This window comes from Capricornis sumatraensis, chromosome 3 (assembly GCF_032405125.1).
Source record: "Capricornis sumatraensis isolate serow.1 chromosome 3, serow.2, whole genome shotgun sequence".
NCBI classification, from domain to species: Eukaryota; Metazoa; Chordata; class Mammalia; order Artiodactyla; family Bovidae; genus Capricornis; species Capricornis sumatraensis.
In genome coordinates, this window is record NC_091071.1 from 39,700,207 (window position 1) to 39,717,510 (window position 17,304).

The 17,304-nt window shown below is 42.3% G+C and overlaps 1 protein-coding gene and 1 non-coding gene across 2 annotated transcripts; one reads left to right on the forward strand and one right to left on the reverse strand.

The window, feature by feature from the left end:
- Positions 1-4,689: 4,689 nt before the first annotated feature.
- ZNF200 (zinc finger protein 200) lies at positions 4,690-15,784 on the forward strand. The gene is made up of 5 exons (XM_068967715.1): positions 4,690-4,717; positions 5,451-5,777; positions 6,530-6,621; positions 6,927-7,050; positions 13,621-15,784. The coding sequence occupies exons 2-5, from the start codon at positions 5,531-5,533 to the stop codon at positions 14,337-14,339; spliced, it is 1,182 nt and encodes a 393-aa protein (XP_068823816.1). The 5' UTR covers positions 4,690-4,717; positions 5,451-5,530; the 3' UTR covers positions 14,340-15,784.
- On the reverse strand, positions 12,606-12,712 carry LOC138077244 (U6 spliceosomal RNA). The gene has a single exon (XR_011144707.1). It is a non-coding gene; the product is annotated as a U6 spliceosomal RNA (small nuclear RNA).
- Positions 15,785-17,304: the final 1,520 nt, after the last annotated feature.

Consider the following 17,304-nt stretch of genomic DNA (forward strand, 5'->3'; position numbering starts at 1 on the left):
AGAATGGTTTGTGCCATCCTTGAGTTTGATACAGTTCAGAAAATTGAGGTTCTCAATAATGCAAGCACAAGTCTGAAATTAAATCACAATCACTATCCTGCTCTATTTTGGATGCCTGAATCACAGTCTTATATTTTGGCAGAACAAGGAACACGGGCTTCCCTGGTGGTCCAGTGGCTAAGAATTTGCCTTGCAATGCAGGGGACATGGGTTCAATCCCTGGCCAGGAAGATTCCACATGCCGTGGGGCAACTAAGCCTATGCTCCACGACTACTGAGCCTGTGCTCTAGACCCAGAGAGGTGTAACTACTGAGCCCACGGGCTGCAACTATTCAAGCTCAAGACACAGCAAGAAAAGCCACAATGAGAAGCTCACACACTGCAACAAGAGACTAATTCTCACTCCCAGCAATTACAGAAAAGCCCATGCACAGCAACAAAGGCCCAGCATGGCCAAAAGGTAATTATTAATAAAAAAGAACAAAAAACATCAAACACGACAGGTTTCAAATGAGGCAGATTAGCGTGCACACAACTAGTTAGCATGACCCTGGTGTCTGGGAAGAGAACCTCATCTTTAATGGAGTACTACATTGGCGTTATGGGGGTGGGAAGGGAACATCTATCCCTATCTTCAAAGAGGACATTTTCAACAATCTGGTAGCTGTATTCTTTTTTTTTAATGGTTAAACCACATGTACAATGTAAGTTAGACAAGCCATAAAACAGGCTATTCTAATTAGCATAAAGTTCAAGCCAAATCATTTATAAGCAAGAATCACTTCCCCATACCTCAACATGTGAAAAACTGCTTCCATCAAGCCTATAAAAATGGTACCGTTCCTTTAACTACTTGCTATGTGGGATCCAGATATTGAATGAGTTTTTTGTAGTACTTTTACATAAATCAAGATTGCCGGGAGAAAAATCAATAACCTCAGATATGCAGATGACACCACCCGTATGGCAGAAAGTGAAGAGGAACTAAAAAGCCTCTTGATGAAAGTGACAGTGGAGAGTGAAAAAGTTGGTGTAAAGCTCAACATTCAGAAAATGAAGATCATGGCATCCGGTCCCATCACTTCATGGGAAATAGATGGGGAAACAGTGGAAACAGTGTCAGACTTTATTTTTGGGGGCTCCAAAATCACTGCAGATGGTGACTGCAGCCATGAAATTAAAAGACGTTTACTCCTTGGAAGAAAAGTTATGACCAACCTAGGTAGTATATTCAAAAGCAGAGACGTTACTTTGCCGACTAAGGTCTGTCTAGTCAAGGCTATGGTTTTTCCTGTGGTCATGTATGGATGTAAGAGTTGGGACTGTGAAGAAGGCCGAGCACCAAAGAATTGATGCTTTTGAACCATGGTGTTGGAGAAGACTCTTGAGAGTCCCTTGGACTGCAAGGAGATCCAACCAGTCCATTCTGAAAGAGATTAGCCCTGGGATTTCTTTGGAAGGAATGATGTTAAAGCTGAAACTCCAGTACTTTGGCCACCTCATGCAAAGAGCTGACTCATTGGAAAAGACTCTGATGCTGGGAGGGATTGGGGGCAGGAGGAGAAGGGGACGACCGAGGATGAGATGGCTGGATGGCATCACCGACTCGATGGATGTGAGTCTGAGTGAACTCTGGGAGTTGGTGATGGACAGGGAGGCCTGGCGTGCTGGGATTCATGGGGTCGCAAAGAGTCGGACACGACTGAGCGACTGAACTGAACTGAAATAAATATTTTAAATATTAAATATTTGTATTTGTAGGATGTAATTTTCCCTGTCAGGTGGTTTTTTTATATTGAGATATAATTCACATCCCATAAAATGCACCCTTTTAAATACACAATTAATGGATTTTAGTATATCCACAATGTGTGGGTCAACACTAATTCCACAACATTTTCATCACCCCCAAAACAAGCCTTGCACCCATTAGCAATCACTGGTCTTTCCCCTCTACCTTCAGGCCCTGGCTACCACTAATCTATTTTTTATCTATACAGATTTGCCTGTTCTGGACATTTCACATAAGAATTACAATATATGGTCTTGTATGACTGGTTTCTTTGGCTTAGAACAGTGTGTCAAAAGTTCATTCATGTTGCAGCATGTATCACTGCTTTGTTCCTTTTTAAACTGTTAAATAACTCATTATATGGAGAAGGCAATGGCACCCCACTCCCGTACTCTTGCCTGGAGAATCCTATGGATGGAGGAGCCTGGTAGGCTGCAGTCCATGGGGTCGCTGAGTCAGACACTGAGCGACTTCACTTTCACTTTTCACTTTCATGCGCTGGAGAAGGAAATGGCAACCCACTCCAGTGTTCTTGCCTAGAGAATACCAGGGATGGAGGAGCCTGACGGGCTGCCGTCTATGGGGTCGCACAGAGTCAAACACGACTGAAGCAACTTAGCAGTATATGGATATACATCTTCTTAATCTGTTCTGCAGACAAGTGGGTTGTTTCTACTTTTCAGCCAGTATGAACAATGCCATTTGTGTACAGGTTTTCATTTCTCTTGGGTTTATACCTAGGAATGAAATTATTTGATCCTATAGTAATTCTTGATGGCTTTGAACTATTGTGTTGGAGAAGACGCTTCAGAGTCCCTTGGACTGCAAGGAGATCAAACCAGTCAATCCTAAAGGAAATCAGCCCTGAATATTCATTGGAAGGACTGATGCTGAAGATGAATCTCCAATAATTTGGTCACCTGATAAAAAAAAGTGACTCATGAAAGAGACCCTGATGCTGGGAAAGATTGAGGGCAGGAGAAGGGGATAACAGAGGATAAGATGGTTGGATGACATTACTGACTGGATGGACATGAGTTTGAGCAAGCTTTGGGAGTTGATGATGGACAGGGAGGCCTGGCCATGCTGCAGTCCATGGGGTTGCACAGTCGGAAATGACTGAGCAACTGAACTGATAATAATTCTATTCTGATATTTTGAAAGACTGCCAAACTGTGGCTAAGCATCTTTTCTTTCTTTTTTTCACCACGCTGTCATGCATGCAATGTTTTAGTTCCCTGACCAGGAATCAAACCAATGGACTGCCAGGGAATTCCCACTAAACATCTTTCAAATGTCAATATCATTTAGCTTTCCTCCTGTATGGAATGGTTCCATGGCCTTTGCCTCAGCCTTTGGTCAGTTGGCAGGAGCTCTGTATGCTGGGAATGCCTTATTCTTTATTTGACTTATCTTGCACAATTACATTCCAGTCTACCGCTTGTTTGACTTTATCAATATTATTTTCTAAAGTTTCTTTTTTTAATACATTCTCACAAGTTTATATTCTACTTTAAGGCACCTCAGTTTCCTACTCTGCCTCAATATTAAACTTAGCGTTCTCGTAAATATTCTTTCATTGGCAACTAAATCCCAATTTGGGGGTATTTAAAGACAGGAGTCTTCCTTTTTTGCAGGAAACACACACAACTTTTGCTAGTACCAAGCTTAAAAGCCACCCTTTCATACGGTCGACACATATATTCAGATCAATGTTAGCATTTATTGTTCTATTTATTCACTCGTAGTTCAAACTATACAGCTTTGACTAACGAAGGTTTTTGTTTGGTAATTTTGATGCCTGGAAAGACAGGTATTCTTTAACTTATAGCTATACAGTTTTTGTTTGTGATTTTTTGCCACACAGTTTTGACAACAGTCTCTTCAAAACACATTTTAGACCATGGCTGAATCACTCAGTTTCCGTTAAGAAAAGAGACTCGTTTATATTTTCACTTTAGTCATCCTGACTGACAATGACTTTACACAGAGAAATAAGGCAATCTCTGCTCTTGTGTGGCCCAAAATCTTGACCAATACCTCCCTGGCGAATGAATCGAGTATGTGAACAAGGCAGAAAAAAAAGATAAACGGAGAACGGAAGCGGAATGGAGTTAGGATTCCTCAGAAAGTAAGATGGCCGGTCCAGACCGCAGTGTACGACTTGGCATACAGGGGAGGGGAGCGTCGCCTGGCTCTGACCAACGGGCGGCCCCTACCGAAAGAGACGGCTGTAACAGAACCCTAGACCCGATAGAGGCCAAAACCCACCACCAACTCACCGCCACCTCAGTTTTTTGATAGACCCCAGGTGCTGCGGCGGAAACTGCGGCTGCCTCGCACAGACCTTCCGGTCCTCCCGCCAGCCCGCTTCCGGTCGAGCCCAGATCCTGCTCGGCCCCAACCGCTGAGCCTGACGATCTCCCATTGGCTGTGTGGCGCCGAACTACATTTCCCAGCAGCCCCTGTATTTAGCTCTTCTGTACTTGGAGTGGTGCCAACCAGGTTTGGCGGGCTGGAGCTAGCCTTTAGCTTTCCGTCTCCCAGGTACAGCCGCAGAGAAAGCGGATGCTGCCAACCTGGCCTCCCTGCGGTCCTGAAAGTCCTGCTAGTCGGCCTCGAGCCTCGCCTTCTGAAGCGCAGACTGCCCGCTCCAAGCGAGGAGACCAGGCTTCCGCACCGGAAACGAGGCACCGGGCGTGACATCACGGCCGCCTAGACACCCGGTCTCCCAGAAGACACCGCGTCCCGGTCGTCCTCACCAACTAACGGCAGCTCACACAAATAAAAGCTGGCTGCCAGTGAGGACACCCCGAAGGGCGAGGGTTGGGCTGGGCCTCTCGCGCCTAGTTTCCCAGTCTCTCCCTGAGTCTGGGTCCGGGGTTGTCCCCAGCGTGCGCCCAGGCACAGCAGAACCCCAAAAGGTGAGGGGCTCCGGGAGGGCGGGAACCAGACTGAGGCGGCCTCTGGGGAGCGAAACGGGGGCCATTGCTGGAGCGCACCCCAGGCAATACCGCCAGCTGGGCTTTGCGGTGAAGGTGCTCCTTGGCCAGTGGGAGAGGCTGCAGAGTGGGCCTGGACCGGTGGGCCCTACCGGGATGCCCCCTGTTCCTCTTACAAGACTTTGAGGGCGGAAAAGAGTCGGCTGGCCACATGTAGACCCCTCATGCTGCCTTGCGGTTGCTCCTTGGGCCAACTGCCCCCTGAATGACATCCTAGGGACATGCTGTCCAAGGGCTACGGTGAGGCCAGGTTCAGTTGCCAAGCTGACCTCTAACCAGATGCCCTCGTTATTGAACCTCGGATTTCCTGTCTTTTGGCCCGTTGCTTTTTTTTTTTTTTCCCAGCGTGAGTGAAACCATTTTTCCTGGAGTTTGGAGTTTGAGCTTCACATTATCATGAGGAAGACCCTTGGTCTTCTGCCGGTTGTCTTTGCTCCCTTCTGTTTGGCCCTTGAGGTTTAGACATCTTCCATTCGCAGGATATTCCTTTCGGGTCTTGCTGAGAGTATCAGGTGCAGGGGTCTTCCTTTCAGTCGTGAGTTCCCTACCCCAGCTTATCTTTCCTTACTGATTTAGATTTCACGTGGCCTCACCGCCCAAGAAACATTGGAGTAGAGGCATGCTCAGCCTGACCCATGGTTTCTCTCATCTACAGCTGACTGATAGGTTTTCTCCAGTAAGAGGTGGCTCTTGAAGCTCTGCAGAAACAAGTGTGGTGTGTGATTTCAAGGCACGATGGCTGCAAAAGTGGTCCCTATGCCCACCAAGCCAAAACGGTCCTTTATACTGAGAGTCCCTCCCAACTCCAAGCTGGGCCAAGACCTACTCCGAGATGCTACTAGTGGACCCAAGACCATCCACCAACTGGTTCTGGAGCACTTCCTCACCTTCTTGCCCAAGCCAAGCTTAGTCCAACCCAGTCAGAAAATCAAGGAGACCTTGGTTATTGTCAAGGATGTGAGCTCAAACCTTCAGAATAGAGGTAAGGAGCACATACTGTTTCACTAGACGAAAGAGGGTGGTACTGGGGATTGAGCTAGACTTCCATAGTAATAGGGAATTCAAGTTAGGAAGGTGGGTTTTGAAAAAAGGAGTTGATTCTGATAAGTCAACATGCCAGGAAGAGGGAGTATTTTTTTTTTTTTCCTCAAGCTGGGTTTGAGTGATTTGCTGAGTGTGTGTAAAGCCATAGAATAGACTAACTTTTTTTGTAGTGTCAATTTTACTCACACATTCGGGAGGGGGAATCTTTTTTTTCTTTTGCCACGACATGCAGCATGTGGGATCTTAGTTCCTCAACGAGGGATCAAATTTGCGCCCCCTGCATTAGAAAGGTGGAGTCTTATACACTGAATGGCCAGGGAAGCCTGGGGAGTATGTTTTTAGGATAAAGAAATGTATATTAATTATTGAATTGACTTCAGCTTATGTGGAATCTTGTAAACTTTTGTGCTTGCTGTGGACATCTTCAGACTTTACCCCAACCTTCCCCTTAGTGGTAATGGAAATTTTAAAAGGTGCTTAGGGGAATCACCTTTTTTTTTTTTTTTTTAATGAAAAGACGCCATGTAGGTTCAAGACCCTGTGGTTTGAGGCTTGACCTTTGACTGGGCTCGTAGGAGCAGAAAAGCTATGAGTTACCTACCGAAGGAATGATCTGGCTTCAAAATGTGGGTAGAATCTTTCTATTAGGGTCACTGACTTTCTTTTAACTGCACCTTCCTCTTTCCCCAGTGCAACCTCGTCCCTTAGTGAAGCTTCTACCTAGAGAAGGAATCCAACAGAAACAGGAGACAGTATCTCTGTGTCTGAAATCTGAATCTGAGGTGGGTTCAGCTTTCCTGTTCATTGTTTGGGTACATCGCCCTCTCTGCTCTCGCAGCCCTCCCACATATAAAAACACACTCTAGGGAGTCAGCAGGAAGACTGGGCTCATTCTTCACTGCCTTCTTAGACAGTTGTGTTCTGTTTTTCCTCTGGCTTCTCTCTGAGCCTGGCTTTCTGGTCTGCGTGAGACGTGTAGATCCCTTTCACCATCCCTTCCCCAATCTTTGGGTCTCAGTCTTTCTTAACAGCAAGGCTGTCAAGGAACCTCTGTTGCTAAGAGGAAGGGGGCCTGTTGTTCTTTCAGAAACTGGTGGTCTTTGAGGATTTGAATGTATTTCACTCCCAAGAAGAATGTGTAAGCCTGGATCCTGCTCAGCAGCCCACCTCAGAGATGGAAGAAGACAGCATTGGGGAGATGATGTTACTGGGTAAGAAATCAAGTCCCTTGTAAGTTTAGATTGAAGGATATGGGAAAAGCATGATTCTGTTTCATCTCAAATTTTTTTTAAGACACTGGTCACACCAGCTAAGTACATGTTCACATGCATATTTTTGTTTTATTCTATGTGGCAGAGCTTTCTTCAGCTATGAGTGGCCATTTTTCCTGTATCTTTGGGGCAGCGAGGGTGGAGGGCATCTGTCTTGGTAATCAAGACCTGCAGCTGATGTGCTAACATCGTACATTTAAACAGAAAACGCACGCATACTGTTTCTGAATCCACTTTCTGTATCCAGTGGTATTCTCAACAGATACATTTTACATCACTATTTTCATTGGACACTTGACTAATTCTTTTTTAAGTCTTATTTTGTCATTGGTGTTGAAGCCTACTAGTGTAAGAGAAAATGTATCCCATTTTTGATGGAAGTATTATCTAGCATTTCTTAAGCACATGTATGCCAGTACATGCTAGACACTATTCTAAGTACTTTACATGCATTTATTATCTCATGTAATTCTCATGATAGCACTGTGGGGTATAGGAATCATTATTATGTTATAGATGATGGAACTGAAGTAGAGAAAAGTTAAATTTGTTGAGGGTCACACAGCAGTAAGTAGTAGAGCAGGTTTTTTTTTTTTTAATATTTATTATTTGGCTGCATCGAGTCTTACTTGCAACATGTGAACTCTTAGTTGCTGCATGTGGTATCTAGTTCCCTGACAAGGATTGAATCTGGGCCCTCTGTATTGGGAGGACAAAGTCTTAGCCACTAAACCACCAGGGAAGTCCCACCATTATCATCTTTAAAGGGAAACACTGAGAGGCATACCCACTAGAATTAGGATACAACAACGAAGCCCACTATCATTACTACTATTTAACATTTTGTTTTGGGTGGCCTCCCTGGTGGCTCAGACGGTTAAGAGTCTGCCTGCAATGCAAGAGTCCTGGGTTCAATCCCTGGATTGGGAGGATCCCCTGGAGAAGGGAATGGCTACCCACTCTAGTATTCTTGCCTGGAGAATCCCATGGACAGAGGAACCTAGCAGGCTATAGTCTACAGGGTTGCAAAGAGTCAGACACGACTGAGCAACTGACACTTTCACTTTCTTTTCCGGTGTTAGCTAGTACAGTTAAATGAGAAAGAAACTAAACTTACAAGAATTTAAGAGAAAAATAAAACTACATCTATTTACATATGATACAAATGTGTAGCTGGAAAATTCTAGAGAATGTCTGAAAACTTATTATGTATGATAGGTGTATTCAGTAAGGCAATGAGATGTAAAATTTTTATACAGAAATCATTTATGGAAATACAGTCATTTAGAACAGGGGTCCCCAGCCTCCAAGATCTAATGCCTGGTGATCTGAGATGGGGCTGATGTAAAATGCACAATAAGTATAATGTGGTTGAATCATCCTGAAACCCACCCTCCTACCCAAAGGGTCCATGGGAAAATTATCTTCCTATGAAGCCAGTCCCTGGTTCCAGAAAGGCTGGAGACCAGTGATTTAGAAGATACGCATTAGGAACAAAAAAAGATTAAGCATCTAGAAATAAACTTAAGAAATGTGCAAAAATGATGAGGAAAATAAAACACTTCTAAAGGACATAAAAGTAAATTTGAATAAATGGAAAGAAATACCATGTTCTTGGTTGGAAAGACTTAATATTGAAAAGGTCAGTTCTCCTCAAGTTAATTTATGAATTCAATGTAGTCCCTTTACTAAAACCAATAGGATTTTCCCCCCAGAACTGGACAGTGTGATTTCAAATTCAAGTGGAAAAATACCTGCAAGTAACCAGGAAAATTGGAAAGAAGAGCAGTGGGGCAGGAGAGTTATAGCCTACCAGGTGTTTGCTGCTGCTGCTGCTGCTACTGCTAAGTTTCTTCAGTCGTGTCCAACTCTGTGCGACCCCATAGACGGAAGCCCACCAGGCTCCCCCGTCCCCGGGATTCTCCAGGCAAGAACACTGGAGTGGGTTGCATTTCCTTCTCCAATGCAGGAAATTGAAAAGTGAAAGTGAAGTCGCTCAGTCATGTCCGACTCTTAGCGAAGCAACCTCTAAAACCTGCAATGAAAACAATATATAATTTTGGCATGTGAGTAGATAGACCAATGGGATGGAATAAGAAGTGCAGAAATACCTTCAAATACACATGGGGATTTAGTTTGTGATAAAGTTGGAATCCCCAGTCAGCACGGTAAAGAGGGACTTTTTGATAAAAGGTCCAGTGAAAACTTCGCCTCTTGGTGAATCATACCTTACTTTGCAAACCAAGAAGAACTCCAGGTGGGTCAAAGGTTTTAAATGTTTTTTAAAAAAAAACAATTAGAGCATGTGGGGGAATTCCTTTATAACCATGGGATAGGATGACTTTTCTAATAAAGACTCAAAAATCCAGAAGTCTTAAAAGATCAATAAGGTAAATACATAAAAATTTTTAAACTTTTTATGACAAAATATTTAAACAGATAAAGTGCAGTAAATTGTAGGTATATACATGACTACTGGAAAAACCATAGCTTTGACTAGATGGACCTTTGTCGACAAAGTAACATCTCTGCTTTTTAATATGCTGTCTAGGTTGGTCATAGCTTTTCTTCCAAGGAGCAAACATCTTTTAATTTCATGGCCACAGTCACCATCTGCAGTGATTTTGGAGCCCAAGAAAATGAAGTCCATCATTGTTTCCCCATCTATTTGCCATGAAGTGATAGGACCGGATGCCATGATCTTCATTTTCTGAATGTTGAGCTTTAAGCCAACTTTTTCACTCTCCACTTTCACTTTCATCAAGAGGCTTTTTAGTTTCTCTTCACTTTTTTGCCATAAGGGTAGTGTCATCTGCATATCTGAGGTTATTGATATTTCTCCCGGCAATCTTGATTCCAGCTTGTGCTTCATCCAGACCAGCATTTCGCATGATGTACTCTGCATATAAGTTAAATAAGCAGGGTGACAATATACAGCCTCAACATACTCCTTTCCCAATTTGGAACCAATCTGTTGTTCCATGTCTGGTTCTAACTGTTGCTTCTTGACCTGCATACAGATTTCTCAGGAGGCAGGTAAGGTGGTCTGGTATTCCCATCTCTTTTAAGAATTTTCCACAGTTTGTTGTGAGCCACACAGTCAAAGGCTTCAGCATAGTCAATGAAGCAGAAGTAGATGTTTTTCTGGAATTCTCTTGGTTTTTCTCTGATCCACCAGATGTTGGCAATTTGATCTCTAGTTCCTCTGCTTTTTCTAAATCCAGCTTGAACATCTGGGAATTCTCGGTTCACATACTGTTGGAGCCTAGCTTGGAGAATTTTGAGCATTACTTTGGTAGCATGTGAGATGAATGCAACTGTGGGGTTGAACATTCTTTGGCATTGCTTTTCTTTCTTTGGGATTGGAATGAAACGGGGATTAGAGTAAGGCTTTTTAGTGTAATTTTCGTATTTTGATTTAGAGCCATATATCAGCTACTAAAATTCTTCTCTATTTTTAAAGTTAGTGCAATGCTGCTGCTAAGTCACTTCAGTCGTGTCCAGCTCTGTGCGACCCCATAGATGGCAACCCACCAGGCTCCCCTGTCCCTGGGATTCTCTAGGCAAGAACACTGGAGTGGGTTGCCATTTCCTTCTCCAATGCATGAAAGTGAAAAGTGAAAGTGAAGTCACTCAGTCGTGTCCGACTCCTACCGACCCCATGGACTGCAGCCCACCAGGCTCCTCCATCCATGGGATTTTCTAGGCAAGAGTACTGGAGTGGGGTGCCATCGCCTTCGTTAGCGCAATGAAGGAATGTAAAATGCAGTTGAGTTTCAGTTAATTGTTCTCAAAACAGATACTTAATTCTTTAATTTAACCTAATATAAGAAAAAGGGGTTAGGGAGAATGAATATTGGAAAAGAGGAATCAAAATATGATTTATATTTAGAAAATTTTAAAGGATCAATTAAAACATTATGATATTTAATAGTTTTACAGTAGGTCAGTAGGAATAAATAAATAACTATCAGTAGCATTCTTAAACAAAATAATGAGAGCTCTCCTTCAGAATGACTATAAAATAGGAGTAAAGTAGATGTTTTATATGGTAAATAGAAGAGATTTTTTGAATATTGGAGAGAAACGGGTCTAAATAGGAAAACTAAAATCATGTAAAGATATCAGTGCCCAAGGCAATGGCACCCCATTCCAGTACTCTTGCCTGGAAAATCCCATGGATGGAGATCCTTGGTGGGCTGCCATCGTGGGGTCGCTAAGAGTCGGACACGACTGAGCGACTTCACTTTCACTTTTCACTTTCATGCATTGGAGAAGGAAATGGCAACCCACTTCAGTGTTCTTGCCTGGAGAATCCTGGGGACGGGGGGCTGGTGGGCTTCCGTCTATGGGGTCGCACAGAGTCGGACACGACTGAAGCGACTTAGCAGCAGCAGCAGCAGCCAGACTTATACTGTAAATGTACTCCGTCAAATTGGTGAAAGTGGTGAATGTTCTGACTAACTACCAATATTAGACACGTTACGAACAACAAACAGTGTGACACTAAACCTCAAAAGTATCAGAGTTAAATAAAAGTAAGTCATAAAAGAATGGCCAGAAAACAATAGAAATTTATTGGATTTTAAAAGACTCATTTTCTGCTTTTAAGTTGTGGGGTTATTATAGAGAAAGACTTTAATTTAAAAAAATATCAGTGATAAAGAGATTAAGATTTATAATATATATAATTTATATATTTTTATTTATTTTATTTTTGGGTCCACTGGGTCTTTGTTGCTGCAGGCAAGCTTTCTCTGGTTGCAGTGCTTGGGCTTCAATGCAGTGTCTTCTCTTGTTGCAGAGCATGGGCTGTAGGGTGCTTGGGCTCAGTAGTTGTGGTGCACAGGCTTAATTGCTCCTTGGCATGTGAGATCTTCCTGGACTAGGGATTGAACCCATGTCCCTTGCATTGGCAGGTAGATTCTCAATCCCTGGATCACCAGGGAAGTCCTATAAAATTTATTTAAATTTATAAAAGTGTCAGCCAATAGATAAATTATTAGTTTGCAGTAATCAAAGTGTAAAATAAAGCTACAATGAGAAACTATTTTATACCTATTAAATATTTGAAAATTATATCTACTACCAGCAAGATTAGTTAAAATTGATACCTAGCCACATGTTGATGGTTATATTGAAATCTGTACAGTTCCTTTGGAAAGCAGTATGTCAGTTCATCTCAAGAGCTGTAATAAAAAAAAAAATTGTCCTTTGCTTTGGCCCAACATTTTCATTATCCTAAGGGAATCATTAAATGAAATGAATTTAAAAAATCTATTGGTGTGAAAGTGCTAAATCCAGCAGAAATTCAGATTCTGGCTTTATGATCAGTCACATTATCTAAAGTGGTTGATTTCATCCTTTAATTTCACTAAGTTGCCCAGAGTCAGACAAAGTCCCTTGTCATTCCACCTGTTCATAGCATAGTTTGTTTTGTTTTTTTTTTTTTTTGCTTTGTTACCTACTCTTTGTAATCTGGTGGGGGTTTTTTTGTGTGTGTGGAACTCTTCACCAATTTGCATGTCATCCTTGCGCAGGGGCCATGCTAGTCTTCTCTGTATCTTTCCCATTTTAGTGTATGTGCTGCCGGAGCAAGCGCTGTAATCTGTCATTTTACACGGACTTCTTTGGGAAATACAAGTCCTAAGTATACACCTCAGATTTCCACAAAATGAACATATTTGTCTAAAATCAACTAAAACCCCAGATATCCCTCTTGTGGTCCTGTTCGGTCACTAGTTTCCGTTCTACCCCCAAAAATGACAACCATTGACTTCTACCATAGTTTGCATTTTATCAATTGTAGTAGCCTTTTTTTAATGTAGATCATTTTTTCTCTTTGGCTACACTGTGCAGCATGCAGGATCTTTAGTCCCCTGACCAGGGATCAAACTCAGTGGAAGCACAGATTCTTAACCACTGGCTTGCCAGGAAAGTTCGCTGAAGTAATCCTTTCATGTCCAAAAAAATAATAAACCGTGTGAAAATACTTTGCCTCCTTTAGTTGTGGTCATTTGAATTGTTTGCAGTTTTTCACTATATTGGATGTAATAATATTAGCTAATACTATAATATAGTGAAAACCTGGAAGTAACTCATCTTACCATTTACTTACTAGCCTCCTAAAGATTACAAGTAGTACCTTTTAATATTTATGTCCTTCACCCCCTGGTCCTTATTAGCTCAGTGATTTACACATAATATAAGATCAGTATGAACTTGTTGAGTAATTGGTGCCCATTCAGAAAACAAACATGGAAATCTTTCAGTCTAGTTCCACATTTCATTAAAAAAAAAAAGAGGACTATGTGCTTGCATTATGGGTAAGGAAAGATTTATCAGTCATGTATCCCATCCTCAGTAAGGGTGAGGAAGTGTTGATGGCAAATGTCTGCCAGTCAGATTTCTGGCTTTCAAGGTTATGGTCTCATGAGAAATCTAACTTGGTTTTTCCTGCATGGTATCATATCCCTAAAAAATTATTAGATTTTCTCTCTGTTTCCACAGTCAGTGGCAATAATCCTGAGGGTGAAGAGCTTCAGACAGAACCTGTAGAGGATGAAGATCATAGAGAAGAGTCTTCAGATTGTGATGAAATGGATTGTTCCATGGTCCCTGAGCAGCCTCCAGATTGCCAAAAAGAAGAAAGGTTAAATACATCTATTCCAAAGGAAAGGAAAATGAGAAATCTTTTAGTTACCATTGAAAATGATACTCCTCTAGAAGAACTCTCAAAATACGTGGATATTAATGTTATTGCACTTACCCGAAATCGTAGAACAAGAAGATGGTATACTTGTCCACTGTGTGGGAAACAGTTTAATGAGAGTTCTTACCTTATTTCCCACCAGAGGACTCACACTGGAGAAAAGCCCTATGACTGCAGTCACTGTGGGAAAAGCTTTAATCATAAAACAAACCTTAATAAGCATGAGAGAATCCATACAGGAGAGAAGCCTTATTCATGTTCTCAGTGTGGGAAAAACTTCCGTCAGAATTCTCATCGAAGTCGCCATGAAGGAATCCATATAAGGGAAAAGATACTTAAGTGTCCAGAATGTGGGAAAACCTTCCCAGAAAACAAAGAGTTTGTGATTCACTTGCAGAGTCACAAGGCCAAGAGGCCATATGGTTGTAAAAAGTGTGGGAGAAGATTTGGTCGGCTGTCAAACTGTACCCGGCATGAAAAAACCCACTCAGCATGTAAGACCCGAAAACAGAAGTAACATCAGGGAAAGGTCTGATGATACCACCTCAGACTGAAATATTCCATAAATAATTCTGAATTGCCAGGCTGTCTGAAAAGTTATAGACAAGAAAACCTCATTATAGCCAAAATCTGATAAATATTCAAATTTGCTGAAATCTCAAGTTTTTAGAAAATTCACAGGGAAAACAAAACATCCTCAAGGGCTATACCTCAGTTAGCAACCAGGCTTTTTGGACTAAAGAGCTTTCTTTTGTGAACTTACTCAACAATGTACAGCTCACAGATACCTTTCCCAAAAAAGGCTTTGAAATACGAGTCTGGGGGCCACTTACCTTAAGGTGAAGACTGATAAGTGTACTGGAAGTATCAGAATATTCCATTCCTCCCCCCACACACACACATAGGATTTCACACCTGAGAAATAATGTAAAGATCCTTATCTGAAACTGTTCCCCTAAAAGAACCAAACTGCTGACTTGGTAATAAGTCAACAGCTTTTATTAGCCATTCATATCACCATCTAACGATACCCTGAAAGCTTGAGAGATGAAAGGGATTGTTTACTTTGGAATATAAGAAAACAGCAACTGAATGTCAAAGACTTGCTCCATCATTTGTACATGATCTAAAAACTAATGATCAATTTCAATAGCTTGCAGTTTGTGGTGGAAAGTGACATTTACAGAAATCCTCTTCACAGTGTAATTTAAAAGTGTCTGCTGTTCTTACTGTATTTTGTCCAGCTGTTAATTGGTCAAACAGCTCTCTCATGCCTTTGCCTTGCCAGAAGAAGTTTGGGTCACTCAGGCCTGGCCACCCAGCCCCACTCCTGGAAAAACTTCTGAATTTTGTCCCTCTGTTGAATCAGGAAAACCTGCCAGGAAGGAAACCCCAGGAACCTGCAGAGGGGGAGGAAGACGTTGGCTTGGATCCGTGGCTGGTCAAGAACCTTGCCATTTGTTTAGTTCCCATCAGACCTTTGGCAATGGGTGGTCACTACCTCACGAGCATAGTGTTTTATTTTTAGAAATTATCTCCCCAGTGGCTCGCTCACATTACCCCTCAGGAGGTAGGGTTCCAGTGTCATCATTGTAGTGGACATTTGTTCTCTGTGGCTTCCTGGTACCCACACTTTCCTGACTTGTCTGCCGGAGGCAAGGCCAGCGGTGCCTTCACAGGACCCATCCTGTGGTGTGTCATTTTCAGATCCTCCATCAGTCTTACTCCTCTTAGATTTCCTTAGGTTTTAAATTGGTATCTGGATTGGAATAGGCTAAATCCTGTACACTAGTGGTGGAAAATTACCTTTACACATTTTGTTCCCATCCAGAAACCTACCTTCCACTGATTAGAATATTCTGAGTACTTGTTTTTCTAATTTTCTTCAGGTGAATTCTACACAAAACAAAATTTTGTTTTTGAAAGTAAGTTTTTTTTCCCATTGTATTTCTCTAGTTGGTTGTTGCTCTTGCATAGGAAAGTTATTCTTAATTATATATTTGCAAAACTAGCTACTTCTCTGAATGTAATTTTCAGTAATTTCTTGGTTCTGTTAAAATTTGTGATTAAAAATTATACCATCTATAAGTAATAGTTTTGTTTCTTCCTTTCTGCCCATTGCTCTTTTTTGTTGTTGTTACATTTAAAATAAGTGGTTCTAAACTTTGTTGTGGTACAAAGCATACTAAGAGAAGGATGTTTTATGATACAGTTGTCTTGAGTCGTAGTCAAAGATAGAAAAAGAAACCCCAACACTTAAAAGCCACATTAAAACAGGCCTTTATCCATGTTGTGTATTTCAAGCCTATTGTACCCTTTGGCACCCCACTCCAGTACTCTTGCCTGGAAAATCCCATGGGTGGCGGAGCCTGGTAGGCTGCAGTCCAAGGGGTCACGAAGAGTCAGACATGACTGAGCGACTTCACTTTCACTCTTCACTTTCATGCATTGGAGAAGAACATGGCGACCCACTCCAGTGTTCTTGCCTGGAGAATCCCAGGGACGGAGGAGCCTGATGGGCTGCCATCTATGGGGTCGCACAGAATTGGACATGACTGAAGCGACTCAGCAGCAGCAGCAGTACCCTTTAAAATAAGGGACAAAACTGGCTGTCAGCATTATTCTCTTACTCATTTGCAAGTCTGGCCAGGGTTTACCCAGTTATCATGCAGAGGGACCCATCTGCACGCCCAGAAAACTTCAAAGGCTAAATGACTGTTGGACAGAAAAGGGCGAAGGTGAGGTCCCAGAGGTGAGAGGGTCTTGTCCCCTGCCCAAGGGTTGGGCCACAGAGTCCCCAAGATGTTTGGGTAGGTGACTCTCAGGACCCCTACCCCTTCCCCACACCCAGAAAATGCCTTCCATGCCCCACATGTAGAGTGTGCAAAGTCAAGTTCCCAGGGAGAGCACCCTGAGAGGCTGTTAACAGTTTTAAAAGCAATTAGATAAAATAATATGTAGGTAATTTATTGACTATGCCAAAGCCTTTGACTGTGTGGATCACAGTAAACTGGAAAATTCTGAAAGAGATGGGAATACCAGGCCACCTGACCTGCCCCTTGAGAAACCTATATGCAACAGTTAGAACTGGACATGGAACAACAGACCGGTTGCAAATAGGAAAAGGAGTACGTCAAGGATGTATATTGTCACCCTGCTTATTTAACATATGCAGAGTACATAATGAGAAACGCTGGGCTGGAAGAAGCACAGGCTGGAATCAGGGTTGCTGGGAGAAATATCGATAACCTCAGATATGCAGATAACACCACCCTTATGGCAGAAAGTGAAGAGGAACTCAAAAGTCTCTTGATGAAAGAGGTGAGTGAAAAAGTTGGCTTAAAGCTCAACATTCAGAAAACGAAGATCATGGCATCTGGTCCCATCACTTCATGGCAAATAGAAAGGGAAAGTGGAAATAGTGTCATACTTTATTTTTCTGGGCTCCAAAATCACTGCAGGTGGTGATTGCAGCCATGAAA

What these genes read in the sequence shown, in the direction of transcription:
- ZNF200 (XM_068967715.1), top strand. Translation starts at nt 5,531, where the DNA reads ATGGCTGCAAAAGTGGTCCCTATGCCCACCAAGCCAAAACGGTCCTTT. An exon ending in GTCTGAAATCTGAATCTGAG is followed by an intron (nt 6,622 to 6,926) that starts GTGGGTTCAGCT and finishes TTGTTCTTTCAG; the next exon opens with AAACTGGTGGTCTTTGAGGA. An exon ending in TGGGGAGATGATGTTACTGG is followed by an intron (nt 7,051 to 13,620) that starts GTAAGAAATCAA and finishes CTGTTTCCACAG; the next exon opens with TCAGTGGCAATAATCCTGAG.